We start from the raw sequence: 27,607 nt of genomic DNA, 5'->3' as shown, positions 1-27,607 counted from the left end.
GATTTTCAATAAACTCACTGAAAATCCAAGTAAGCAGGACTCTAAGTAGACAGACATACATGTCCTGTCAACAGGAAGCTTCTCTTGCATAACTTCTCTGGCAGTTCTGGAAATGTGGTTGGGTTTATTTTCCTCACTGCAAATTAATAGTCAGGACAAAAGTGAACCCATAAAGAAAAATCATTTCTGAGAAAGGAGATTCTAGAAAGGCAGATGATTTTTAGCACGCAGAGCTGCCCTCATAAAACATCTGCTATGACGTAGTCCTGTTCTGGCCATAGACCAAGCATATCAATAGCTCCACAGAGTAATGGGATAAGAAATGGGAAAATTGCCATTGCTTGTTTAGCAGCTTGTTTTGCTGATAAATGTCTGTCACTTTTCAAATAGCTACAGTGTAATTGTTTTTTGGGGAAAATATTTCCTTGAGCAGGAGGTTTGCAGGCTATTAGCTATTTCCCATCTGTGCTGGTGTTTTAATACACCACACATACACTTTGCTCCCTATTAGGAATTATTCACAGCTTTTGCTTGTGGACAGGCAGCCTGAAGTTTAGAAATCACGTCTGTCATTACAAAGTTTTCTCTAGCCTTACAGAAAAATTAAATCTCAACATCATTAGAACCAATATGTACTTTTTGAAAGAACCTCTAAAGACTGCTAGAAAAAAGTACACTTCTTAGACATCTGTAATTTTAAAATAATGAATGACTGTACAACAGCAGGAGCTGTTTGACTACAGCGGTGGCCACTGTGTGCTTGTTCCATGGCTACAGGCAGAACATCACTCAGGCAAGCACTGTCACATGCTGGAGTTCATCTCATCCCTTTTAAAATTGTGCCATAAAAATTTTAAAATTCCATCTGATAGCTGCTAGGGCAGACACGACAGACCTGTGTTTAATATCACACAATACCTCTAGCAACTATCTGCTTTCGCTTCACACACATACACTCAACATGCAATTACTTGCAGTAAATTTAGCTGTGCCAAAAGACACAGGACTATACCCTTACCTGCATTAACTGAAATACTAGATGCATACATTTCTGGGAGAAAAAAAAAAAAAACAACAAACCAAAAGCATTCCTTATTAATAAGTATCCTTCTCCTTTCTTCCCCCTCCTCCCATCAGAAAAAGAGCAGAGGAAAAAACAAGGAGAGATGTAAAAATGTGGGTATCATTGCAGATTTATTCCAGCGATAAACTCCTTTTGTCATCTGAATCCTTTGCAGTTTTTTAATTCAAAAGGATCACATGAAGCTTCTATCCTAACCAGTTTTCAGACTTCACAGAATAAAGTTAGGGAGAAAAAGAAAAGAGATTCAGGATTAGAAAGTACCCCTCAAAGTATGAATATAAGAACAGAGTGAAATTTCCAAGTCAAGTCCTGCAGAGTGGGAAACTCGCACCGTTATTTACTGCAGGGACCAACAGGCAAAAGGACCAACGTACAGGCAGTGACTGCTTTTCAGAATTTATTGTAAAAAATAGTATTAAACAATAGGAAAAAAGCCACTCGTTGTTAATCCCACCACATATTGCTTTATGGGGAAACAATGGAAAAATGTGACAGAAATGTATTTACCCGTTCCTATCCATATGTCAGAAGATCCCAGCTACCCAGGACATACTCATGGGAAAAAATATTGGCAGTATCACAGCACATGGAAGTGGAAATAAAAAACATGCAGTATTTTCAATTGCAGTTGGGAGGCCTATTTCCTGGAGTCTAAAGATCATGTTGTTTTATCTGTTTTCCTTTAGCATAATGTACATTATCAGATTTTCGTAACTTCAGACACCGGCAGCAAGCCCTGATTTTTTGCCAATGGTGACATACCCACCTCAAAGATAAATGTGGAAGTCAGAATGTCTGCCTTACTTCTGTTTGCAATTTCCTTTCCATAGGAACATGCACATGATATAGTTCCTGCTAACAGATATTTAAAACTTGGCTAGCCTTTTTTCACTAATAAAAGTTCAACCCTGCTGGAGATCCTCAGGGCAGCACAAACAATGGAGAACAGACTTCCAACACCACGCTGCATCTGTTTTGGCCAAAAACTGCTTGTCCTAACACCAACTTATCAATGGTAAACATACTTCATAGGTCTTCTGCTTTTGTCTACAAACAGACAGATCTGAGATTCTGCATTAAACTGTATTACAAAAAATGTAAACCAATACATTCCACAATATTATTTTTTTGCGGATTTTCTAGCTCATATCAAAACTGTGAAGTACCAGTGTTAAACAGAGCTCAATTTAAACGGAGCCCCAAAATAATGAGTGCACAGTAGTATTTACCTGGTGTAATTAGCTTCATTATCAATTGGTGAAAAGTTGACTTAGCTTCAGTTTCATGCTCAAAAGCATTAATCAGAGAAAACTTAAGTTACATGGCACCTTTGAGACCACCTCAGTTTCAAGTCAAGGGATGAATTTACACATACATAGGTGCATTGGTTTAGGTATGACATGAGTATAGAACCCAAATACTCAGAAAACAGGGCTCAGCAGAAACCTATAGATAATGCTAAATAACAGTACCTAACCATTTTTTTTTCCCCACTGCTGTGCTTGCTGAAAACTGATAACAGCAGTTTGAGGTGACTCACACAACTGACAGTCACTGGTGTAGAGCGCAGTGGAAATTTTGGCCATTCTGAAAGAAGATACAATGGAGCAATACAGGAAATTCCATACCGAGAGGACAAAGTCAAACATTTGTTCTCTTGCACATCATAAAAAGTATTTTTGGTTACAAATTACCACTGCAAACAATCTTCTCATAGATAAAACTAAAAATGTCTCTACCTAGAAAACTTTGAGAAGGGTCAAAACCCCACAAACCATAACTAAAATCTTTCTCTAAGTCCTCTTCCTTTCTGAGTTGTGACAGTCTTCTTATTTTAAGAAAGACCCTCCTCTTGGTCAATCAATTCCGTTTTGGTGGAGAACACATCAGCCAGCATGTGCTTTGGGATTTCAGATCCCCGTACTTTTAATGTGTAGCAGGCATTCTCTACTTTTGCCAGACTCTGTTTCAAGGTATACAGCTTCTTAGATACTTCATAAGGTCCAGTGTTGCCAATGAAAGTAAAACCATCATAAATCTGACGCAAGAACTGGCTCAGTTCAAAAGGCGTGTCTATGTCACCATTTCCAACGCTGCTGATGCACAGTCGCATCAGCTCTCCAGTTAGATCAGCCACTCCCAGCAGGTAATCTACAGGTGTTACCTTCAGGCTCCAAGTGTGTGGTTGTTTATCATGGGAATTGGAGGTCTGAGGACAGAGCAGAGTCCGGTACAGAGAACTATGAAAAAGCAGTCTATAATGGTTCAAATACACACTAACTTATCTAACATTACCGGTAATTAAAAACATTCCAGAAAATTAAATTGCATGACACTTACACAGTCTTATTTCAGAAGTACTAATCTCCTTCCAGCACACCAGAAGGTACGAAAGCATCATTTCCACTTGAGATGTGATTTCCATTCTAGCAAGCATGTTAAACATACCCTGCTTCTACCATCTCTATTTGCAAACAGAATTATCACATCTTTGTACCAACATTTATTTGCAGTTGCTTTTTTTGGGCTCAGCCTAATAGATTTAAATTTTCCCTAAATGGTCTGTCCAAAGCTACCAAAGCAATCAAGAATCAAAAAGAGTCTGCATTATGAAAACAAATCATATCATTTTGCAATAGTATCTTGAATTTCAAAATATATTTTCTACAAGAAGCTGATAGATACAGTTCTCTCAGATCTGTTTTATATCAACTGAACTCATTAAAACAGCTAAAAAAATACTTCATGAAGAAAACTCATCACAAAGTTACAAGTTTGCTCCTATATCCAAGTTTCCAATATATTTCATTGTCAAAATATTGGTAACATGGGAGACGACGCAGGTTTATTTCTGTTCCCTTGTTCCCATAACACGCTATCCACCTAAATTCACAAATCTGGTCAGAGGCATGTATGCAGGGGTTAACAGCTTCACAATTTGTTAAAACAAGTGTGCCACAATAGGTTTGCCTCTGGTAAGAACAAATGAACTTAAGCTAAAAACTTGGCTTCTCTGCAAATACCTTACCAAGAGAATGAAGAAAGAATAAAAAGCGCTTTACAGCAGAATCTCTTCAACAGAAGCAGACTCAGGAGTTCATCTAAAGCAGTAGTGCTGTGCATTACTGTACACTCCAGGTGCACTGCAGGTGCATTTTGGTACATTACTACAAAATCACCTTTTGTCCCCTGTCAACAATCAAACTGTACCCAGTTTTCTGTGGTCAGTGGCAGTAGTTTGTCCCTATGCAGAAAGTTCTATTTAGGGCAGGGTAGGATACAGGCAAGTCAAGAAACAGCAGATATGGTATTAGGGCTACGGTATGATGGGACACAAGCTTGTCCTCTGATCAAGATCAACTCCAGGAAAGTTACAAATGACCAAGCTAAGACATACGCAGTGTATTTTAACAGAAGCTGAATACAGTGCCCCCTGGGACTAGTTCAGTACCAGCAGTAAGCTTTCATTCATGGAGTTCATCCTGCCATAGATTCGTTTGTCTCCCCCAACTTTTGCTACATCACTATACACCAGCAGGCCTTACAGGCAGTCGCAGCCATTAAAAATCCCGCCTTTACATTTATTTGCTAATATTTTGCTATCCTGGATCTTCCCTCCTACCAGAAGGAGTTCACTTTGCTCTGAATAAAAAGGATGTGAAATTTATAAACTTGCATCCCACGGATTTAGTTTACTACTTGTCAGAATAAAAAGCATGTTTTGAACAAGTGAGTCAAAGCCTACACGTATATCTAATACCATTCCACTAAGTGGCCTTATTTAATCAGATGCCAAAAATGTGACTAAGCCTACTCATTGCATTTCCATCCCAAAGAGATGTCTGTTATATGAGAAAAGAAAAACTTTTACCGTGTTTGTTGTTTCTTCTCTGTCTTCTGCTGTAAATATTAGTTGTTTGTTGATCTCTTCAACACTAATCAAAGATCGTGTTTTGATAAAATACTGAAATGAGACTGCCTCAACATATTCTTGAAGTCCTGCAAAAATAGCAGAAGAATTAAGCTAATGATTCAAACTTTCCAGCAATGATCCATGCTCACATTTACTTTTTTTTAGAAATCTTTTAAGTGAGACTATTTTAAGGTTACTAGCAAAAAGTGAAAACTAAGATAATCCAGAAATAACATCAAAACATAATTTAACATAGCACGCTTCTGAAGTACAAAAACCAGACCAAGAACACAGTAGATAAACATTTTCAAGTTTTTACTCCAACTGCATTTTTCATTCAGAACCTTCTGTAATATCAGTATAAAGCATCATGCTACTCTCAGAAACACACTGAACAGCAGCTCCCCATAATGTCCCTCAGGGGTCCATACTGGGACCAGTACTGTTTAATATCTTCATCAATGACACAGACAGTGGGATCAAGTGCACCCTCAGCAAGTTTGCAGATGACACCAAGCTGAGTGGTGCAGCTGACATGCCTGAGAGAGGGGATGCCATCCAGAGGGACCTGGACAAGCTCAAGAAGTGGGCCCATGTGAACCTCATGAGGTTCAACAAGGCCAAGTGCAAGGTCCTGCACCTGGGTTGGGGCAACCCTCAGTATCAATACAGGCTGGGGGATGAAGGGATTGAGAGCAGCCCTGCAGAGAAGGACCTGAGGGTACTGGTGGATGAAAAGCTGGACATGAGCTGACCATGTGCGCTCGCAGCCCAGAAAGCCAACCATATCCCAGGATGCATCAAAAGAAGCGTGGCCAGCAGGTCGAGGGCGGTGATTCTGTCCTTCTATTCTGCTCTGGTGAGACCCCACCTGGAGTACTGCATCCAGCTCTGGAGTCCTCACCACAAGAAAGACATGGACCTGTTGGAGCTGGTCCAGAGGAGGGCCACAAAAATGATCAGAGGAATGGAACACCTCTCCTATGAGGAAAGGCTGAGAGAGCTGGGGTTGTTCAGCCTGGAGAAGAGAAGGCGCCGGTGGGACCTTATTGTGGCCTTTGACTACTTAAAGGGGGCTTATAAGAAAGATGGGGACAGACTTTTTAGTAGAGCCTGTTGCGATAGGACAAGGGGTAATGGTTTTAAACTAAAAGAGGGTAGATTCAGACTAGGTATAAGGAAGAAATTTTTTACAATGAGGGTGGTGAAACACTGGACTGTGTTGCCCAAAGAGGTGGTAGATGCCCCATCCCTGGAAACATTCAAGGTCAGGTTGGACGGGCTCTGAGCAACCTGATCTAACTGAAGATGTCCCTGCTCATTGCTGGGGTGGGGGGATTGGACTAAATGACCTTTAAAGGTCCCTTCCAACCAAAACCATTCTATGATAATGGAGCTTTTAAAATACAGCATTTGTATGATGGAGAGTGCAGATTAGTATTTCACGAGTCCACAAATACACAGGACACAATGCAGAGAAAAAGACTGCAGATAAATCAAAAGCAAGGCAGCTCACCTACAAAAAAAAAGTTTCCTTTGTTTCATCTTATTAGCAACAGTAGATACTTGTTTAAAACTGAATTTTCCTATTTCTCTGTTTTGTGGGAATTAGTGAGCAGGCTCCTTAAAACACGCAGGTTAGGTGAAATTCATGTACAGGACAAACCATCTGTTGTTACAAATCACTCCAGACAAAAAAAAAAATCAACCAGACAGGACTGTGATGTCCAACAAGAGGAATATACTGAACAACAGCTCTGTCCAAAAGAACTTAATACTCTAAAAACAAGGCATGCAGGGGGACAAAAGGAGGTGGTGTGCTAGCAAGGAAATAAAAGATGGGATAATAAATGTAGCTTGTACCGGATTTGTATGCCATCTGCAGCCACCTGACACAATTACCTCTCACTACCTACTTAGCAGATGGTGATTTTCTGTATGCATTACAGTGAAGGTGAGATCTAAAAAAGAGCTGTTCAGACAGCGATTTCACAGGTTCTGTCAGTGTTTCCTCGTGTAGAGGGCAGATTTGGGGAAAGCATGTGGGAAAAGTTCATGAGCAGAAAGCTGAAGTCGGCACCGTCGGTGGAAAAAAAGAAGAAACAAATGTGGAACAAAGAGCCATGGCAGGACCAAGCAAAAAAAAGTTTTGAAGACACAATCATGCACATGTATATCTGACCTATGGACAGAGAAAGCGCCACAGGAGGACGTGAAAGGAACAGACTGTAGCACGACAGAGATGGCTCTAGCAGAGCCGTTCTGAGCCATTTTAAGGGGATGGTTTCACTTCAAGAGAAGCAAAGAGGTGACGCTGCCGTATCACACTGCAAGAAGGCCAGGATTAGACAATAGTTTTGCCAGTGCATAAAGTGAGAAAATGTGGAGGTACCCAAGGGTACCAGAAGTAGAAACCTGTTTCCATTAGATTAATCTTAAAATCCTCAACTGACCTCCACAGGGCCAGGACCTCAGCCTAGAGAGATATGCAGGAAGCAGCAAATTTAGATTCATCTGGATCAAAGAAAAAGTCTAAATCAGAAAGAAGAGAACACAGATTTGAATACCAGATGAGGGTAGAAATACCCCTGAAAAACTAGAGGCAATCTCAAGGGAAAATTCAATTGTAGAAGGCTTTCCAAATCACAATCACAAAAGCATGATGAGTGACCTGCCTGTCTTCCTTTTAAATATGTATTTGCAAGGTGAGCGGAGGCAATTCAGAAAGGCAATTCAGCCTGCACCCTTTATGCTTCTGACAGCAGCAGTGGGAAAAGGAGAATAAACATCCAGCAACCAAAGCCACGCTCAGCACCGCTGTTCACAAATCAGAACACACACAGGGAGCGGCAAGGCCAATTAAATACAATAATTTAATCAGCTGAATTCAAGTAAAACATTCTGGGCACAAGTAATAGAAGAATACTAGATAAAAGCTACTCAGGATCTTCTAAGATAAATAACTTCAGAAGCTGCAGAGAGGTAGATTTCATCACCCATTCTTTTCCTGACATACCCTCTCATGTAACACGGCCAGTAATTAATTACGAAATTTTGGTTTTTTCTGTGGATAAGCTGTAAGCTACCAGATACAGCAGCATTCAACATGACAACATCTGTGAGAATCTCTCTCTGCTATCTGTGGAGAAGACTATCACATATGAAGAATCAACTTGGCATTTTCCCAAGTTCTCAGAGAGATCAAATCGGCTCTCAAACTTTTTAGTAAACAGTTTTCTCAATCATAACTTCCAGTTTCAGCTCACTCCACTTTACTACTTCTCCACACACATTTTGTTCTTTTCCAGGATAAGTGTTTGGCTCCTCCGTTCATTCATTTTTATGTATTTTTTTTTTACATAGGCATACTTATATGTATGTGTACACACACACACATTTTTGCTTCCTTCCACCATCCCACCCTAGCTGACATGTTCTACTCTTCTCCTCGCTTCTTGTGTTTAACGCCACCATGTGAATGTTGCACACACAGTCTCATTTGTCACGTTTTCACAATTAGGGAATCTATCTCCCACTGTTTACAAGTAAGCCTTACAAAACCTCATTTAAAGTTGTTACCATTACAAACAGACTAGTAACAAATCCTGGTAACAACTACTTTGCAAAAAAGAATAATACTTGACTTTTTTTTCTTTTTAAAGTTCTTCTTCCAGAAGTAGCTACAACATGACACTTCAATGACCCAAGACCTTGAAATAAGGTGTTTCCATGTGCAGGTAGAAGGATGTTTAAACATGTTATGTTTTAGCTTAGTGGTAGGACATCCGCTATTTTCAGCAAATAATCCCCAAGGTGAAAAACCCCATCCCATTTCACTACACCATCCAACAATACCTTTCCCCTTATGCTCTTGTTTTGGATTTATTCCAAAATTGGCTTATTTATGGATTGAGCTGCCAGTAATGGAATAGTTTGTAAGACTGCCTTTTATGCAATTTTTTTTTCCTAGTACACAGACTGAAAATCCCAATTAAAAGCGCTGTTAGTTCTACTAGCACTTCTTACAGTTACAGATGTAAGGTAACAAAATGCTTAAGTATTTTGATATTTTATTACATTTACTCTATATAAATAGCTTGTACTAGTGACAAGTTACAGTGACCCAGTATAACAGCTTCCTTCTATATTTTGAAAATTTATTTTCTACATAAGAACTAGAAAGTTACACTGAGATATCTTCTGAGCACATATTATCTGTAAAGGAGGAGATTTTGTGCCTGAAAGTTTGTGCACTTTTTTTGCCAGCTGTATCAGCTGATATTCAAGACATTTATCCTTATCCGTAAATTATTATATGCAAGCTCTGAGAAAGAACTGTTAAGCAGTTTCTCTAAGAAACTTAGCAAGAAATCAGGTTTCTTCAAAAAACCAAGTCATTGGAGCACTCAATCCAAGAGTCAAATGAAAGTACAAGGGGTAGGAAAAGATAGTTCTATTTGAAAAATGAGTAAAGAATAGAAATTCCTTAATTGCAGGAGTCAGGTTAGGGTAAATAGAATCTAATTCCACCCGAGACATACATAGATGCATGCACCGAAGTTTTAACCCAGAATGACAGATCAAACAAGAGGTGAAAGTTTCCTCCTAAAATTTTGTTTACATCATTTCCTCCTTTAAATACCTGTTCAACAGTTAAAAAATGGGTTAAAATGGATTTCATGCCCCTCAGCTCTTAAGGTTAGCAATGCCAATGCTACCTGTCATCTTCCCGAATAAGCTTCTTCTCTCCCTATTTCTGCTCAAACTTATTTTCCTTCTATCCCTTCATCCTCTTTCTTTCCTCTTTCTCTGTATCTTTTTGTTCACAGAGCAGTCTCTGCTGATGCTTAGGACACAAGCAGATGACAGCCTGTGTTTTCTTACCCAGCTCCTCCCCTAAACCGTGCAGCAGGAATCCCAGGCCAATAGCAGCCACTAGAAAGATGGTAAGAAAATATACACTGCAAGTTTCTTCCAGGATGACTATATGAAGGGTGGGGCACATTATTTACAGGGCGAGTCATGTGAAACTACCCACTTGCAAATTCATTACAAAATCAAAACAGCACAGCCACAGCTCTATCTTATCATCATGTTTAGGCTGGCAAGTTACATTCTCATTAAAAAACCCCAACAATAACAAAACAAAAACAAAAAAACGAAACCCCCACACCCCCCCCAACCCAGAAAAAAAAGGAGTCATATTCTTGTGGAAATCCCAAACAGAGAAAAAACAAAGTTAAACTGGAGAGTCCTTATTACTAAGCTCTGCAGAATATGGGGAGGATGGTAGACTTCAAGAACCCACTTCTACAAGCATATTGATCAACGAAGGGGAGAACTCAGGAAATAAGCAAATAAGCAACCAGGTACATCAACTGAGACAAGTACAAGCAATACATTTAATACACAAATTAAATCATTTTACTTCACAGTCAGCATCCTATTAAGATGAAACTGACAATTCACACCTCAGTCTTTTTCCATTTAAGTTCTCTGCAGACTTGGCAATGATTCCATAGATTCACATGTCTCCTTCCAAGCACAAGTGATAAAAATTTAAGTAATTAAACTAAAACTGAGGCTGTGAAACAATCCAACTGCTTTGTTGATTGTGGGCATGAAGTCAAAGGTTAATTTTGTAACAGTACACTGAGAGAGCATAAAGCCAGCTATCCTCAGAGACAGGCATGCTCTGGACATCCTGTTGCAAAAATGGCTTAAAAGAATAATTCCACTCAGGGATGGATTTTATAAAATGGGACTAACTAATAAATACAAATAAAAGCACTAGAACAAATGTCCATAAAAGCTTACAAATTTGGGGGGGGCGGGGGGGGAATCTGTTTCTATTCACTGAGTAATACCAAAAGCTGAGTCATTATAGCAGATAGGGCTACAAGTAGTCTAAATTTTTAAGGGAACTGGGGAGAGAAAAAACACAACTAAGTCCACATCCACATAAACAAACTGCTCCATTTTATCAATTTGGTTTTGAAATTACTTTAGGAAACAGGACAAACCCAGATGTGAATATTTGTCAGAAAAACTTATTTTAAATAACCTTGAACTGATTACTAATGGAATATAATTAAAGAATGTGTATTACATCTAGCAGTGATTTGTCTAAACTGGTTTACTACTATACCAATAATTAAACTGATGCACATTTCTCATATTAAGCCCTGAATGCTTTGTTGATTAGTCAATTGCTATGTGACACATCTGTAACCACCAAGAAGTTTTGTTCCCTTCTAGCTGCACGTGTTGAAGTGATGTATTTCAGATACTGAAGTGTTAATATTGTTTGCAGTTTGTTTAAAGTTGAATACACACCAACTTTAGGGAAAAGGTAATCCCAAGATTAGTCTGTTTTCCCAGTAACTACAGAAACAAATACAGGTTCCTATTTAATAGGCACAGGTGCCTGTGAGAGTTAAATTATTTCTCCAAACAGGCACAAAAACCCTGTAGAGAACTGCAAAGAATATTTTAATCTCTCATTGCCTAGAACAGTTTAATCAAGTCTTTTTGTTATTGTTATTAGAAACACGTGTACAAATGACAAATGCTAAGGTTTTTTGCAGATGACTCATTGTGGATGAGAAATACACAAGCTTTCGTTTTGCTCCTACTTGAAGACCTGAGGGATGTACCATGGTTACTTTTGTAACCAAGTTTTTTGTTCTGAAGGGGGGGGAGGGGTGTTTATTTCCCCCCAAAAATGTAGTAATTCTGAAAAGCAGCCAATGTTCTACATGAGTTCTTAAAAAAACAAACAAAAAAACCCCTCAAACTACTCCTGTGACAAGTAGTCTTCCTGATCTCTTTGACTACCTCCAATTGCCTTGATAATTGATACAGACATTCAGTTAGATTAAATTTTACACTACTAACAGCCTTGAGGGTAAGTGTTCAAGATACCAAAGAAAGGAAGCTCTGACTGAGCCAGGATGTTCAATGATCAAAGACAGAAGAGCACCTAACACAACACAGCTTCTTCAGTTCAAACCCCAGTGAAAGTTCTCCTCAAGATGATGTTGTTTCCATGCAATAGCCCCAACTCACTAGCACGTCAGAAGTACCAATAGTGGCCATTTACCCTCATAAATATAGATCTGGTGAGATGGTAAAAAAGGTACATCACCACTCACCAACCTCTATTTCTCACCACATGACTGCAAAACAAAAACCTAATCACGATGAGCTATACTAGCTGTTTCCTGGAATGGAGTTCCTCTGACACATTCTCCTGTGTGATTTTAAACAAACAAACAAAAAAGGTTCATAGATTTTTCTTGGTCTTCTCTCATGTTCCACCTGCACTTGGTTCCTGTAAAGGATGGAGAGCTCTGGTCTGTGAATTACTGATGTTAACAGCTGCAGGGTCGAAAAAAATTCCTAAGCCAGAGCACAAGGTCTCCTCCATTTGCTAGCTGTGAAACTGAATTCAAAGACAAACAATGTCACTAGTTTCAGATTGTCATGTAAGTAACTGCAGTATTTGCCATAATAGTACTGCAGGACTTTAGGACAGCTAGGTTTTAAGTTAGAACTAGGAATGGACAATCTTTGTTTGGCCCAATCCACAGCACACATCTTTAAAAGACTGTATATAGCTTTGCTTACGGACTTATGCTGCCTTCAACGGCTTCTGCTGAATTTACGGCTTATGCTGAACTCAATGGCTCATTCAGGGATCAGCTGATAATCAATGCTCACATACTGCATGCCCTGTTTGGTCATGTCTGAATTCACATTCATTTTCCTAGGTTTGTTTTAAGTTTTTGTGTACGGACAAACAAAACCCACAACAGAAAGTAAAAAGTGAGAGGCTTTGCAGTTGCTGATTTTTCACTTTCCGTGGAAGAACCTAGAAAAAAAGGCATGAACCAGAAATAATCAAAGCGTAGTAAAATGCAACAAGCTGAAGGTATCAAGTTTCAAATAAGCAACTTGCAGGGTGAAGAAAATGAGTTTGACAAAGTTTGTTGGCACACTTGGTGGTGTGAGAACATCAGAGAAACAGAGAAAGTAACAAACAGAGAAACAAAGAAATTAACAAAAATGTTAGCTTATTCACTGCAAATTCCATTAATTTTCCAGTATAATCAGGAAACTTTGTTTCCATTTCTGGCATTTTACCTCTCACCCACAACATAAAGAGATGAACTTTAATTCTTCAGTTACATCCTGTTCCTGTGTTATTATGTCTTCCCACCATCTTGCAGAAACCTGATTGCTTCCTTCATGGATAGCTTTCCTTTCAAGTTTTAGGTGTATTCAAGTCTTTTCCTGGGTGAGATGTTTACAATTCATGATACCTTCCTCATGCAGTAAAAAGCTTTTCCTTTGTATCACCAACCTATGATTAAATATGCCACCTATTTTTATTACAGTTTTTAAACTTTAAGAAGAAAAAAATGTCCTACTGTTCCTGATGCATAGAATAGTTCTTTACCTTGGTATTATTTCAGAAATACATAGGTGTCTACAAATACAAAGGTGGCTAGCACAGCTCGAGTATGAGATGTTCTTTCCATATTATGAGTGAAAAAGTTAAGAATCAAAAAACAGGTAAAACAGAAATCATTACATGGATAGTTCCTTCAGTTCATGTTCTAATCCGAATCCTTCATATAATACCAAAACCCCCAATATTACTTAAATAATCAGTAATCTAAATCTGGCCTGTTTGGACAGCCCTCACCCATCTCCATAGCATTTCTTACAGCATCATGTCTGGTGCTCCTACTTACTGCAGCTAAAAAACGGTATTCTAGCACAATTAAAGTATTTCCTTTTCATTCACACAGACTTAACTGACTTTGTCCAATCTAGCAATGCAGTTTTTTGCAGTATGATTACACGCCTAAAGTGACTCTAAATGGCAAAAGGCAGGAGACAGAAATAAGCTCCATTATATAATTCTCTCAGAACACAAATAGTGCCTGCACAAGATAAATTATGTGTTAGACTGCGTCAATGCTGAACTTTTACACAGCATTTCCCGCATCATCATCCGCAGAAGCAGTCACAGAGCAATAGTTTTGACAAGGTGCTGACATTTTACAGCCTCATCATCTAATCCTATTGAGAGCAAGTGCAAACATGATAAAGAGCTAATGAGCTTCTCTGTGCACACCACTCCACTCACCAGTGCTGCTAGCACAGGCACACAGCAAACAGAAAGGTCAGACAACAATGCTCTAGTTGCATCTACTGTGCCACGCTACTGAAGAAGCCCCAGAAGAATTATGGGCTCCTCATTCCATATTTTGTCTTATGTACAGCTATCAGCTGTGAAGAGAATACCACACCTAGATTCTGCTAAGAGCAAGTATAATGACGTCATTGTAAAAACATCAACATGTAGTTAAAACTATCACTCCAAGAGGTTTTTCAGTCAAGCTGCCCTATAGACAATAGCTTAACACCTCAAAAGCCTTACAATTCTCACACACCTTTATTGTTACGGGACAAAAAATTCAGTAAGTCTTCAGATAGCTGGAGATTTCATTTAGCAAAATCACGTTAAAAAGGTACTCCATTCAGTCCCGCACAATGCCAACCTATCAAGCAACTCTTAGTTTCCTTCTGCATTACACAAGTTTTGCATTTATACAGAGTAGATTTACAACACTACAACAACCTTAGAATAATTCCATAAATCCTAACATGTTGCAGAGCACCCTCTTTCTTGTCTTTAAGGCTCGTACAGGTCTTTCCTGTATACCATTGATATTTTCCTTAGTATTTTAGCATTAAATATATATATAAATACCCAAACACACATATATACATATATAAAATCCTGAAGAATTTCTTCCTCCCTTTCATAAATTCATACAATCTTTTGCAGTCCTTTTCTTGCACAGGGTCTCACAACAATTTTAAAGAAACAGTACACATTTCCTCACAGGATATATAAGGTATACATTGCAAAGTGGGGCAAAGGAGCAGGAATTCTATATTACAAATAGTAAAGCTTTAAAAATATCAACAAAGCAGAACATTCTAACATAACAAATGAAGAGCTCTACATTAAAAAAAGACTTCATTATTTCAGTATCTCTTTGTTTGCTTGTTTAATCATCCCCTGGGACAATCTGTACTGTTAAGAAACGTGTAGAAAACAGTCATCAGTTTTTGTTGTTGTTCAATTAGTGCTATACTCAGTGTTTGAGCTCATGCAAGTGTCCTTTGGGGAAACGACCTGCGTGCCATTAGCACTATTCTTAATGAGGGAAAGCATGAAACTCCTTTAGTGCTCTGCCAGAATTGTTTTATCTTCAAGTCAAAAGAACAACTGCTTGGAGTAACCCCAAAAAAAGCATTTAACAATTACAAGTGGCAAACAATATTCCCAAGCATTATACTCATAGCACTCTTCTATTTATAGGCCAACAGTTATTATACTGAATAAAATATGTATTAGGCAGCTTTATTATACAGTCATGATTCCCCAGTTAAGGCTGCTACGATGATTTCCACTATAAGCCCAGTTTTGATCCCTTTTACTCTTTCTGTGAGAGGTAGGGTGGGGAGCAGGAGGATGTTTCATGTTTGGTTTCAAGACAAAGGAGAATATTTTTAGGAAGTTTGAGGTTAATTGGACATGCTGCTTTTGAGATATGGGACATAGGCGTTTCTTTATTCTTTTTTGAAGAAAAAAGCAGTTTAATGGCAATGGTTTTGTTCATAAAAGCATTTTAACTAGTTCTCCAGAATTTATTTAAAATACAAAATCAGAATTGAAAACTAGGTGAAAGGAAGGTCAAGACTTACAGCTCTAGGAAATACATAGGGACAAAAGATCTAGCACTTTTCTTAGCTACATTTATTTTCAAAAAGGCACGCAAGCTTTTTCCACTGCAACAAAAGCAAAGCAACAGTTAAAGAACACTAGACTTAAAAACAAAAATAAAAGCAACATTCTTAACTCTTATCACTGGTTCCCTCACAATTACAGTTCTTCATAAACAGCGGGGGACAGGGGGAATAAAGCATTCCCTCTCACAGTTGCTCTTTATCTAACTGTCTCCTCATTCTTCATGTCTCTAGGTTTTCTATCTCAGCTTCATAATCCTGACATCAAACATCTTCACATCTCTGACACCTCCTTGATCCTAGCTCCAGCACGATCAAGATCTACAAGTCTTTAAGCCTGCATATTCTTTTTTTTGCCATCCCAATGACTAACTGGAGAGCTGAGGATATAATGAACAAGGTAAGACTAAAGCTCTGGCTAAAAGTTTGGATTTCATACTTGTCATACACACGAGCTCATTTAAACAATGCCTAAAAGCATTCCCTGTCTTCTCAGTGAAGAGAAGACACTTCTCAGTGAAGTGAAGCGCATTCTAACACGCGCCCTTACAAAACATGCACAATGGACACCAGCTGGCACAAACTCCTCTCACAGAGGGGCATCTTGTAAAAGAGATAGAATTTAAGTAGGCCCTGTGGATGACCTACAGAAATGGAATGCAGGCAACTTATTTCAGTTGGATTTCATATACAGTCTTCTTAATGAGGCAAGAAGTACCTACATACAGAAACAACGGGGAGATCTCAGGGCCAGGCAGTATTATACAACTGATGAGGTTCCACAGACTTGCCACTTATTCATGTCACCTGAAGAGAGGAAAAAGGTAAAAGTACAGCCATTCCCAGTTCTAAGTCCAGAAATGCAAAGGGGGGGGCTGAGTATTTCTATCTTTTAGTTCTGTCCAGAAAACCACAAAGTTCAGGCATTTGTTTGAGAAACTGCACACCTGCTTGATGGAAAGATGGACAGCAGAGTCTAATTCTCCTCCCCCTTATTATTTAGTGTACTAATACCTCTTTGTCGTCCTTTCTTTTTACCTAGAGAGGTGAATAAGATTCATTCTCTTAAGTTGTCTTAAGACTGTAGTAAGAAAATTCTTTAATTCTATGACAATCTCACTCCAAGTCCCATGCAAGTGTTACGAATGTGCTGTTGTATATATAACTGTGTGCAGTTCTGAGCCCCGCCATTTAAGAGGGATGTGAAGGTCCTTGACTGCGTCCACAGGAGGGCAACAAAGCTGGTGCAAGGGCGGGAAGGAATGTCCTGTGAGGAGCGGCTAAGGACTTTGGGCTTGTCTAGTTTGCAGAGGAGGAGGCTGATGCCGGACCTCACTGCTCTCTACAGCTTCCTGAGGAGGGGATGTGGGGAGGGACACGCTGATCTCTTCTCCCTGGTACCCAGCGATAGGACGCATGGGAATGGCTCAAAGCTGTGCCAGGGGAGGTTTAGACTGGGCATTAGGAAGCATTTCTTTACCGAGAGAGTGGTCAAACACCGGAACAGGCTTCCTAGAGAGGTGGTTGATGCCCCAAGCCTGTCAGTGTTTAAGAGGCATTTGGACAATGCCCTTAATAACATGCTTTAACTTTTGGTCAGCCCTGAAGTGGTCAGGCAGTTGGACTAGATGATCATCGTAGGTCCCTTCCAACTGAAATAGTCTATTATACTCTATTCTAAAAGGTTTGCAGCTGTGGAGGCATTGAGTCATCATACACATGCAGCAGGCCTCTAACTTCCTCTGCTAGAGGTCTATAGTCATTTGACCTGCTCTGCAATGGACAAATACATCTTAGTCATTTTAAGAGGCTGAGATTTAAAACACTGGGGAAAAGTTTTAGAAATGCTGAATTGTTTCTGACAGCGTATTTTCAGTTGTTTTCTAAAGAGCTTATTCAGGCCCATTTTGATATTAACAGATATCTTTATGCAAGTCAGAAATCAATTACGCAGGAGAATCAGTGTAGCTGACTGTGTATGAGTATTTACCAAATACACAAAACAAACCTGAACAGAATTTTTTTCATTAATTTCTTTATTTTCAGGTTGCTATGACTAGCTTAAGTTTACATATCTTTCATACAAAAAAATCTAACTTTTCAGGTTGGAAAAGATGTATTTTTTAAAAACCAAAACCAGTAATTTTTTTCTACTCAGAGGAGAGAATCTGGAAATAGAAACCTAGCATCAGGTTTGCTCGCTTGCTTTATAAGACATTGGTACACACAGAAGTTATTGCGCGATAAGTTTCCATATGTCTGCTATGTAGGCGTACTCTATTACACCTGAGATGAATGCAAGCTAATTCCAGGCAAGCTGCCCCTCAGTAAAAAGAGGTAGGTACACCTCTTTGAATTTACCTACATGAAGCCACATACTAAGAAAATAAAGACAATTCAGATGAAGCAGCTGATGCAGGGTAACTGGCTACCCTGCAACAATTTTGCTCACATGGCAAGGCTGAGAGCTTGTACCATGAGGTCTCACAAAGACTCATGAGGTAGCAGACCTCAAATGCTGTTGTTCTATAGATAGCATTGTATGACTCACATGGGACTACAAACTTCAGGGGTTATTCAGACAAGGTTTACAAGTCTCAACAAAGCTTTCAAAAATTTTTGTTCACAAAACTGAATGCAAGGATTTTCATCTTTTAAAAGCAGTACTTAAAATGAAAATCCAAACACATTTACAGCATGTCAAGATGCTCATAATATACTTGGACTAGTATTGTTCACAGTTTGAGGCCATCTGTAGCGTCAGAGTTTTGAATTATCTCTTTCTTTTCATTGCCTCATTACAGTACTAAGCTATAAAGAGCAGCAAGACGCACACAGATTAAGTGGCTCTTTAAGAATAACTACTTATATTTAATTTGAACAACCCAATGCACCATAGGTAAGAGGACTATGGAACTGAATTAGAGCCACTGAAGACTAGCATGGCAAGCTCCTTCTGCTTCAGAAGTGCCAAAGTGAGCTTTCACTTAAGAGCTGTCTCACTCTTAACAAACTTAAGTTTGTGTAAGACATAAGTACAAGTTAACCTGCGCACTGTTTTGTCTTGTAAATTACATAGATGTATTTGCTGCTGGTTTATCAAATCAATCCTATGGATATTTTTAAACAATTAAATCATTCAGGGCAAATCTCCAGCTCTCCTTAGCTGAAGAAGTCTTGCCTGAACAAGGAAAGATATACAGCATTCCAATATGGTTAAAACAAGATCGATAAACACAAGACACTTTCATGCCATGACCAAGATGTCAGAGAAGCAGTTACATATTTTACTCATGCGTTGCCACAAACAAGGCATAACAATTTAGGTAAGATTCAGATTGTCTGCAAAGATTCATCAACGAAATATGATTTGACAGCAAGAGTCATGAAAGCACTGGGACTTAGTATCTCAAGGATGTCAGTAAAGACTGCTATTTACAGAGCGGAGCAGAAAAAGATGCGATTGAAACAAATATAAACTCTGATTTAATGCTTGTAACACAGAGGCAGAAGCACATTCTGAGTCTTTAGAAGAAAGAAAATGCTAATCTAAGGATTTTAATTCATTAACTTTATCAAGTCAGAATGGGATCATTTCACAAGATAGTCGCTCCTGCTCTCCTCCTAGAAATTATAACCCTTCAGGTGGAGTAAATGAGTGTGTTGCACATACTGCTCTCAGAGAAGACCAGCCAGTACATTCATTAGAACTACTCCCAACTTCAGTTTAGGTCAGGGTCCAAATTTTCCCAGTTGTAGTCTCCCATTTAAATCTTCATTTAACTGCAATGATAAGACGACTGTAGGGCAATAGCCTCTCTAATACCAGAGCTAACTTTGCTAACAACAAAGATTAATGCAAGTCCTGATTTATAACCATAGAAATGTGACAAATTCAGACCTGCGGCATGAAGAGGAACCACTGCTACATAAAGAGAATCTGAGCCTAGTCCAAAATAGCATACTTTCCCCATTTTAAAGTAATTTACCTGGAGATATAGCTCTGTGGAACTGATACATGTCTTCTCCAATCAATTCTTGTGCAACCTGCTTAATCTTCCGTCGGACAGCATCTAGCTTGACTTCAGATTCATTTAGTATTTCTTCCCCATTGGGAGCACTGCAATCATAAAACAGAAACTGAAAAGAGCAGCTTTCAGAACATGAGCAAACAGTTAAAAAAATACTACACATTTTCTTTTACTAACCAATACATTTTCAATGGCTTCAGGAAAAAGCAAAGCCGTCATTGGAAGGAGGAACAGTTTAACTTTCATTGATACCTACTGCAGATTCTGAAATTCTGTAGATTCTTACCATAAAAATAATCAACCAGCCAAACACAGTTCTGGTAGCATGATGTTTATTCCAGACTAGAATTTTAATTATTGCTTAAGTAAGAACAATGAGAAACACATGCAAAGGCTTCAAAAAAGTATTCTGGAAAACTAGCAGTATTTGCAGAAATCCTTCAACCTCTTAAAAAAAAAAATCATTATTTTGCAATACTTTACAGCATTGCAAAATGCAATACATGATCTACTTCTATGTATGATTTTTTTTTTTTTAGGAAGTAATTATGGACTATGCTATTCAGGAACAGCTGAAATATCTGATTCACAACCATAATATATACTTGGCATTTAAAGCTTAGTTTATCTAATTTCCTTTAAGTTACCCCTCCCCCACCCCCAAATAATCTATATGGTATATTAGTTTACAGTCTATTTAAGGAACTACTGATAGACCACTCTCCAGAAAACATTTAAAAGCAAACAGATTTCTGAAAGTAAAGACACAATAATAGCAAAAAGCAAAGTAGAAGGAAATAAAAATACAGCATGGAAAGCTTCCACTCTCACAAAAACAGGAATGTCTTACAAAACAGGAATCTAAAATTCAGAGTAAAGAGGAGTTTGTTGTTGTTGTTGTTGTTCTTTCCTCTACCAGTTCCCAGCTATCTAGCCCCTGCAGTGGGAGTAGCTATTTACAGTCAAGGCTGTAGCGGTTACTAGAATTATCACAATGCCTCTTTGCAGGAGACGACCAAGTTAAAAAGAGGGCAACTTCATAATCCCTATTTATAGCTGTTACTACTATGGTAACTATAAATAGTTGCTACTACAGCAAAAATGCACTGATAGGTAACAAAAAATAAATTAAATGAAAAATAAAAGGAACAGAGAGCGCTGTTATAACTGTAACACGTAAGACCAATGTCTGACATACAGTAAACATTTTATACAGCAGGTTATGCAAAGCTTCAAATTTCCCTGTTATTCTTCTAGTTTGTCTGTGGCTTCCAAAGATTGCTTGAAGGCTCATGAGAACACAAAACATGTAGAAGCTCAAAACCTCACACAAAAGCCTCTTAGGCTGCAGTATGTATTGAAGTAAACAGAACCCAGGTCACCTCCTCTCTGCATTGATGACCTAGGGTGGGGCTGCAAAAACTAAAATGGTGAAGTAACTGCAGAGGCCACTAACCTGAAGGAAGGGTGCATGCTCTTCTCTCCCAGCTTGCTGAAAGCTGGAAAGCTCTCATCTGCTGTTATACTTCACTGCTCTGATCCTGTTTAATACATCAGTAGAACCAACTGAGAAACCTGAACCAGCATCTTTTAGTTCTCTGACTGGTGTGTGCATTCATTAGCTCACATCCACCCTAAAGGATGTTTATGGGAAGTTAATTAAATTCCTCTCAACAGAACATTGCAGCTATTAATCACAAGTACAGAGAACACTGCAAGGCAGCTTCTAGGTTTCTATCAACACTTTCATGCTCAATGTGACTCACCTGGTAAACCTGTGGAGCAGAAATATTGTTCTTTTGCTTTCGATAGTTATATCACGACTGAGCTTCACAAGCCGTTCATATTTATCATGCCTGGTGTCAAGTTCCAGCTGAAACGCTGCAGAGTCAATCATTACAGTAACAAGCCTGGTTATCACATGTATACAGTGTAGGGGAAGAGCAGAGCGCCTGTGCTACAGTAACTGCTTATGGGCCCCAGCCCCACCAGCCTTTTCCCCAGGGTGCCTTTTCTCAAGGTGGGCAGCACAGCTGCTCCTGCATGGGGCACAGCTGCAGGGGCCACCACTGCCTACCACCTGCCAGAGCTGCAAAATTCATCATTAATACTACTTTTGTTTAATAAGGCAGGTTTAAATATACATCAACCTGATGATGCTTTAAAGCAGCACAAACAATTTTAAGGTAAAATACTTATTTTAACTAGTAAAATCTATTCTGCAATACAGCTGTTCAGGAAACTGACTTAAAATTTCACCCAAATTCAGCAAGATAAAATAAAAAATAAAACCCTACAATCATTAGTAAATAAGATTCACCAGTCTCTAAAACAAAACAAATAAACAAAGGCATTTGACTAAGGCACTTATACTGTTAAAAATGCACCATTTAGTAAAAAGAAAGGTTGCATTTCACATACCAACTAGACTTGGTCAAAAGTCAAGTATTTCAATACCCCTAAAAACTAGAAGTACTAAAGCAAAGCGAGATCAATTACTTAAAATAAGATTTCTGACCTACATATGTAAACTCTAACTACAGTGAACACAGAGAAGAGAGGATGTGTATATAGTTATCACAGTCAAACATTATGAATTTCACAGATACCATTAACATTTTATAGACCACTATTCCACTAAATAAACCACTAATAGATACTTATAAGAAATCTAACACATTTCCTGCATTACTGTGTGAGGTGTTAAAGCGTCCATGTGAGAAGATGGTGAAAATAAGCTAAGAAGTTACATTTTTAAAGGGTCTGACAAGTGAATATACTTTAGAAAAGCATAGCAGTTTGCTGGCAAGCATAGTTTAAATGAAGCTACAAAAATAACTGTATTTCTCATCACCATGATAAAAACTTGGTTCCTTTTATTTTGTTCTGTTCTCCCCAGTCTTCTTCTGAAACTCTAAGATAAGTCACAAATGTTCCTACTGATCTTTTAAATCTTTCACATGTCTCTGATTGGGGTGTGTCTTCCAAATTCTGAGAGTGAAGTCCACCACTGAATTATTATCAAGAAGAAATTTTCCCTCAGATCATAATGACAGGAACTTGAGGGAGGGTGACTGGTACTTTCCTTCATAGGATGCCACATATGACATTTCCAATGACCATTTACAAATTTCATCTACCAGGAAATTCACTGTTCTGAAGAGGTACCCAATCTCAATTAGCAATGCCCCCAGTCTCATCTGGACAGTTGTGGCTTTTACACTTCTATGTTAGATTTCAAACCTGTTAGGGACTACTAGGAAGTGCTTTGTGACCTGAAGTAAAACACAGACAAATACGGTAATCTTTTGCCTAAAAGGATGCAAGAAAACCTACTGTACTGTTGCCTAAAATGGCAAAGAATTAGAACTCGGGGGATTCTCCAGGCTAACACACTGAGACCACACAGCCATTTCCTCCACACATTCCACTTTAATGTCTAATCTATCACTGAAAGCAAAGACTCAGACTCTATTGATTTTGGTGGTGCAGAATCAGACCATCAAAAATGACACTTAATAAATCTTAATGTTACAAACCAAGATACTATCCACTCTCTGTATCACTGAGCTGTCGTATTTAAAATGTATTAAGCAAAAAAAGGTGTAACTGAATACTCCTTGGGTTTTGATTAATTATTATTATAGAAGACAATATCTCATTAATTTTTTAGAAATCTTTGGTGCCAACAGATAACTATGTCAATTCAAGTACAACATTTTTCCAAAGAGGCGGAAAAGAGCAAAATGTGTATAACCGTTTAATTTCACGCATTAAGTTGTTTAGATTCAAGCAACATACATAGAAATAGTGCGCCACTCCAGTTCACCTTACACAGCTTGCTCAATTATAAGCCATCTGGAGCACACCTTTTCTTAATGCTTGTGCCTGACATGGAGACAAAGACCACCAGTGTCTCCGTCTGGGGCTTATAAGCACTAGTGCAATACAAAGACCGGATCTTTGAAAAGCTGAATAAACCGTGTCCCTTCCATCCTTTCTGAAATTAACCAAATGCTGCTGACTGAATCTTATGGGAAAGGAGGGAAACAAGTCTTGTTTTGAATTTGAATTAATGGCAACCTTATGATAAACTGATATGCTTAAGGGTGAAAAATTAAAGTTGAAGTACAGTTGCACTACTCAATTCAAGTGCAAGTGTATGTACATTATTCAAATAAAAGTTAAGGGGTCAAAGTTAATTATCTGCCAAGCTGACTTACACAGAAAAAAAGAAATATCTGTTTTAAAGAAACCAAGGAAATTATATGTTGAAGTGACCATCTATAACAGCCATCCAGCTCTTATTTTTTCACTTCTTACTTCTTCTTAGCTTCATAAAAAATAGGTGGGATGGGGAAAATTTTACACCAAGAATTAATATGTTCCCCATATCACATCTCCTTCCTTCTTCTGTCAAGGCTTGTCATTTCTGAAGCTCAACTTAGCCTTTCTAGGGCTTATCTAATGAAAAAGTTCAACTAAATTTACTAGAGTTTAAACATGGGTTTGTGCAAAATCCTATAAAAACAATTTGGTTAGAGGGAAGTTTACACTTGCTTATTTAAAGAAACCAAAATATAAGCTCATTTTTAAAAGGCACTCAAACTGAAATAAGTGTCTACATACAGGTCTATATTAGTTAGCTAAACTCTTACTTTTTAAAAGTGCACGTAAAAACAGCTACCAACTCACAAATCAATGCATTCAGGTTTACATTAAAGTAGCTTAGTCATCTACGCACCAGAGCTAAGGTCAACAGCTAAGAGCCTTCTCGGTCTCCCCAAAGGCAGCCATCTCCTCCTCTTGTCCCCATGGCTCAAATTTTGCATTACGCATCTGCAGATCCTACAGTTTTCTGCCACCAAAGGGCCTGGTCACCTTTTGTCTGGCTGAACACTTATGCAGTTTGTTTAGCATCAGGTTCAGCACAAGCAGGGTGGGGAGGGGGAACAGGAGGTAGGATGAAAAAGGGAAGAAGTCCTGACTCTGGTGGAGCTATGTGAAACCCCACTCTCAGGACTTTATTGCACAAAAAGCAAAACACTAAGCTCTAAATGTATGAAACATGAGTCCAACTAGTTTCAAGTTCCTCCCCCACAGAAAGCTGGTTCATTCTGTCACTAAATACTAGTAATTTCCTAGCAATTTCTACACCACATGTTTTTATAATCTGGCTTTCCAAATGCTTACTTACATTTAAAAGATGTCATCAAAGCTGAAGATGGATTAACATTCTCTTTTTCCTCTCTTCTTTGACCGTGTGGAAAATTGTCATGCTTCCGTTTTCTGAACCCACCCGATCCTATTAATAGGAGATACACACCAAAAAATATATTTAAAAATAAAGTAGTTTTGCCAGTGCATAAGCAGCATCAGAATGCTGTCTTCAGAGATTCTTGACTGTAGCCATATTTTACAGGATAGAATAAGGTAACTGGATGAACCTTATTACCAACTGACATCATCTTCACGTTAGCATGCTAGTTTTTCCACCACATTCCTAGTGAAAACTAGAAAAAATCCTACCAATTTCAATGGATGAGTGTGGTAGGATCCCAAGTTTTTTGGTTGGTTTTTTTTTTTTTTTGTATGGTCTGCACACCCTTTTATGTTTCTTTTCTGTAAGGGAATGGCTGTATGGAAATCCTTGTGTCAGCAAAGGCCTACAGGATTAGACCTTTTTTTTTTTAAAATTATTTTAAATATTTGGCTTGACAGGAGTCATTAAAACTACAATTTTTTTATTACTGTAATTATTTATGTCATGGGTCTTCAGTAATCAGAAAAAGAAGCAAGGCATAATTTAAGTAGACTGCCATTATCCAGGTATGCAGGTTTATCTCCAGCAGCACAGCATCTTAGGTCCTTACACTCTGCCCATTAACCAGTTTCTTCTCTTTCCACCCCGATATAGCTGTTCCCTTCAACTGGCCTTATATGCCTCTTCCCTACCCTCCCTCTTCAAACCCTCACCCAGAACTCTTCTCTTTTGGATTGTGTTTTACTACTGATTTACACTTTGTACTGTTTCTTCCTTTTGTCCTTCCTTCACCTAGGACTGCCTCATTGTGTCATTCACATTTTAACCATTCCTCCCTCTCGCTACCTCCTTTTTGTGACAGCTGTACACTTTGTGTTCCTAACAGAAGCCAAAATTTGGCAAACTCTTACACACAAGCATACATTTTTGAACATGTGGAGTTCTCTCAGTTTCCTTAAAAGAACAAAAGGAAGCTACTTAAAAGTTACAGAAGAACACTGGATTTTAAAATGTTTCCGTTTAATTGTTTATTATCCCAAACCAAAACCAGAAGTGGGCGTAGTTACTTTCTAAAAGAGGAAACTGAAAATCATTTTTTCCTTCTTTTCTGTTAGGACATGAGTTCAGGGTTTTGTTTTTCCTGTAGCAGCTGAAAACATTACAAACACAACCCCTGAAATAGTGCAGAAAATTAAACTCTCTACAGTATTCCAAAAGCTGGGAACATCACCATGACCTACAGGAAAAAACAGGCCCTCCTGAAGTGGGGGGCGGGGGAGAGAATAGAGAAATAGAGAGAGAAGAGGTTCCACTGAATAACCAACAACTTGAATATCAAAAAAACACAGACCACAATAACAGTAGCTTAGCGTTAATTTTAAAAAACAAACAATAAAAACAGAAAAGCCAGCTTCCCTGTTGCAGAGCCTACTTTCTGGCCGAAGGGAGGTCTGTGTGACCCTAGGCTAAACCAACACACAGGCCACAAAGCAAGCACTGCGTTACTGGAAGTCAGTTACTGCTACAAGCGCTTTACAGGCCTAACACGCGCTCAGCTTTTGGCTGTAGCACCTGCTTTTTTACCACCAAGGATGAAGATTTCTGAAACCACGTTCACAGACATATCTGTAAAGCCCAAGCGAGAAGGTGATGAACACCTCTGAAGAAATGGTCTCTCTCAGCATAAGGGCAGAGTACACTAAGACACAGCTGAAGGAACCACCGGTTCACGGCTGAGGCCCACACCTCCGCCCCCTCCTAGGTGCAGGGCCTCCCCCTCAGCTCTAACTCCTCACACCTTTGCCTCTTGCCGGCTCAGGGAGCTGAATCGGCCCCTGATGGCCCGCACAGCCGCCGGCCCGGGCCAGCTGCGGCCGGACCGCCCCTCGGCGGCGGCGGCGGCGGCGGCGGCAGGCGGCGCATGGGCCGCACACCCCGAGAGGCGCCCGCCCATACCCCTGCACGCCAGGTGGCAGCGGGCGGCCCCGCTCCGGCGGGGAGGCGGCACCGAGCCTCAGGGGTCGCGGTACTCGCCCCGCTCCGGCGGGGGCCGGGGCCGCGGCCGCGCTGCGCCACGCACCGGGGAGCCGCCGGCTCCAACCGGCGCCGGGCCGCGGGAGAGGGGGGGGAGAGGTACGCGCGCCGCCGCCGCCGTCACCTTCTTTGCCGCTCATCCCGCCGCGCCGCCGAGCTAGGCCGCGTCCCCCGGGCAACCCGCTTCCGCCCCGCGCGCCGCCAGGGCCCCCCGCGCCGCCTGTTGCCCCCGCCCCACCGGCGGCACGGCAGGGCGCCCAGCGGCTGCCTGACGGCAAGACGCCACACAGGCGGAGCGCGGCGGCCCGTCGCCCGCGGCGAGGGAGGCGCGGTGCGGAGCTGTGGCGGCGCGGAGGGTGATATCGGGCCTTGTGGCCCGCGAAATCGGGGTAGCGCCGAGGGCCGAGCCGCGCTTCCGAGCAGGCGCCTCCGTGGGCAGCTAGTCTGCAGCC

The 27,607-nt window shown here is 39.7% G+C and overlaps 1 protein-coding gene across 2 annotated transcripts; it reads right to left on the bottom strand.

Moving 5' to 3' along the window:
* Positions 1-1,295: 1,295 nt before the first annotated feature.
* Positions 1,296-27,607, bottom strand: TSNAX (translin associated factor X). 2 transcript variants are annotated; one of them, XM_072856339.1, is made up of 6 exons: positions 27,202-27,607; positions 25,056-25,163; positions 21,625-21,739; positions 19,817-19,947; positions 4,956-5,083; positions 1,296-3,293 (listed from the first exon to the last, which is right to left on the bottom strand). In XM_072856339.1, exons 1-6 carry the CDS (start codon positions 27,293-27,295, stop codon positions 2,919-2,921), a joined length of 951 nt encoding a protein of 316 aa, XP_072712440.1. In that variant the 5' UTR covers positions 27,296-27,607; the 3' UTR covers positions 1,296-2,918. The 2 variants fall into 2 exon arrangements, with proteins under 2 accessions (XP_072712440.1, XP_072712441.1); XM_072856340.1 differs by having other exon boundaries at positions 1,302-3,293; positions 27,280-27,601.

The sequence above is a fragment of the Ciconia boyciana genome, chromosome 3 (assembly GCF_034638445.1).
Source record: "Ciconia boyciana chromosome 3, ASM3463844v1, whole genome shotgun sequence".
NCBI classification, from domain to species: Eukaryota; Metazoa; Chordata; class Aves; order Ciconiiformes; family Ciconiidae; genus Ciconia; species Ciconia boyciana.
The sequence above is the reverse complement of the archived record's forward strand: the minus strand, read 5'-3'. Positions and strand labels throughout refer to the sequence as shown.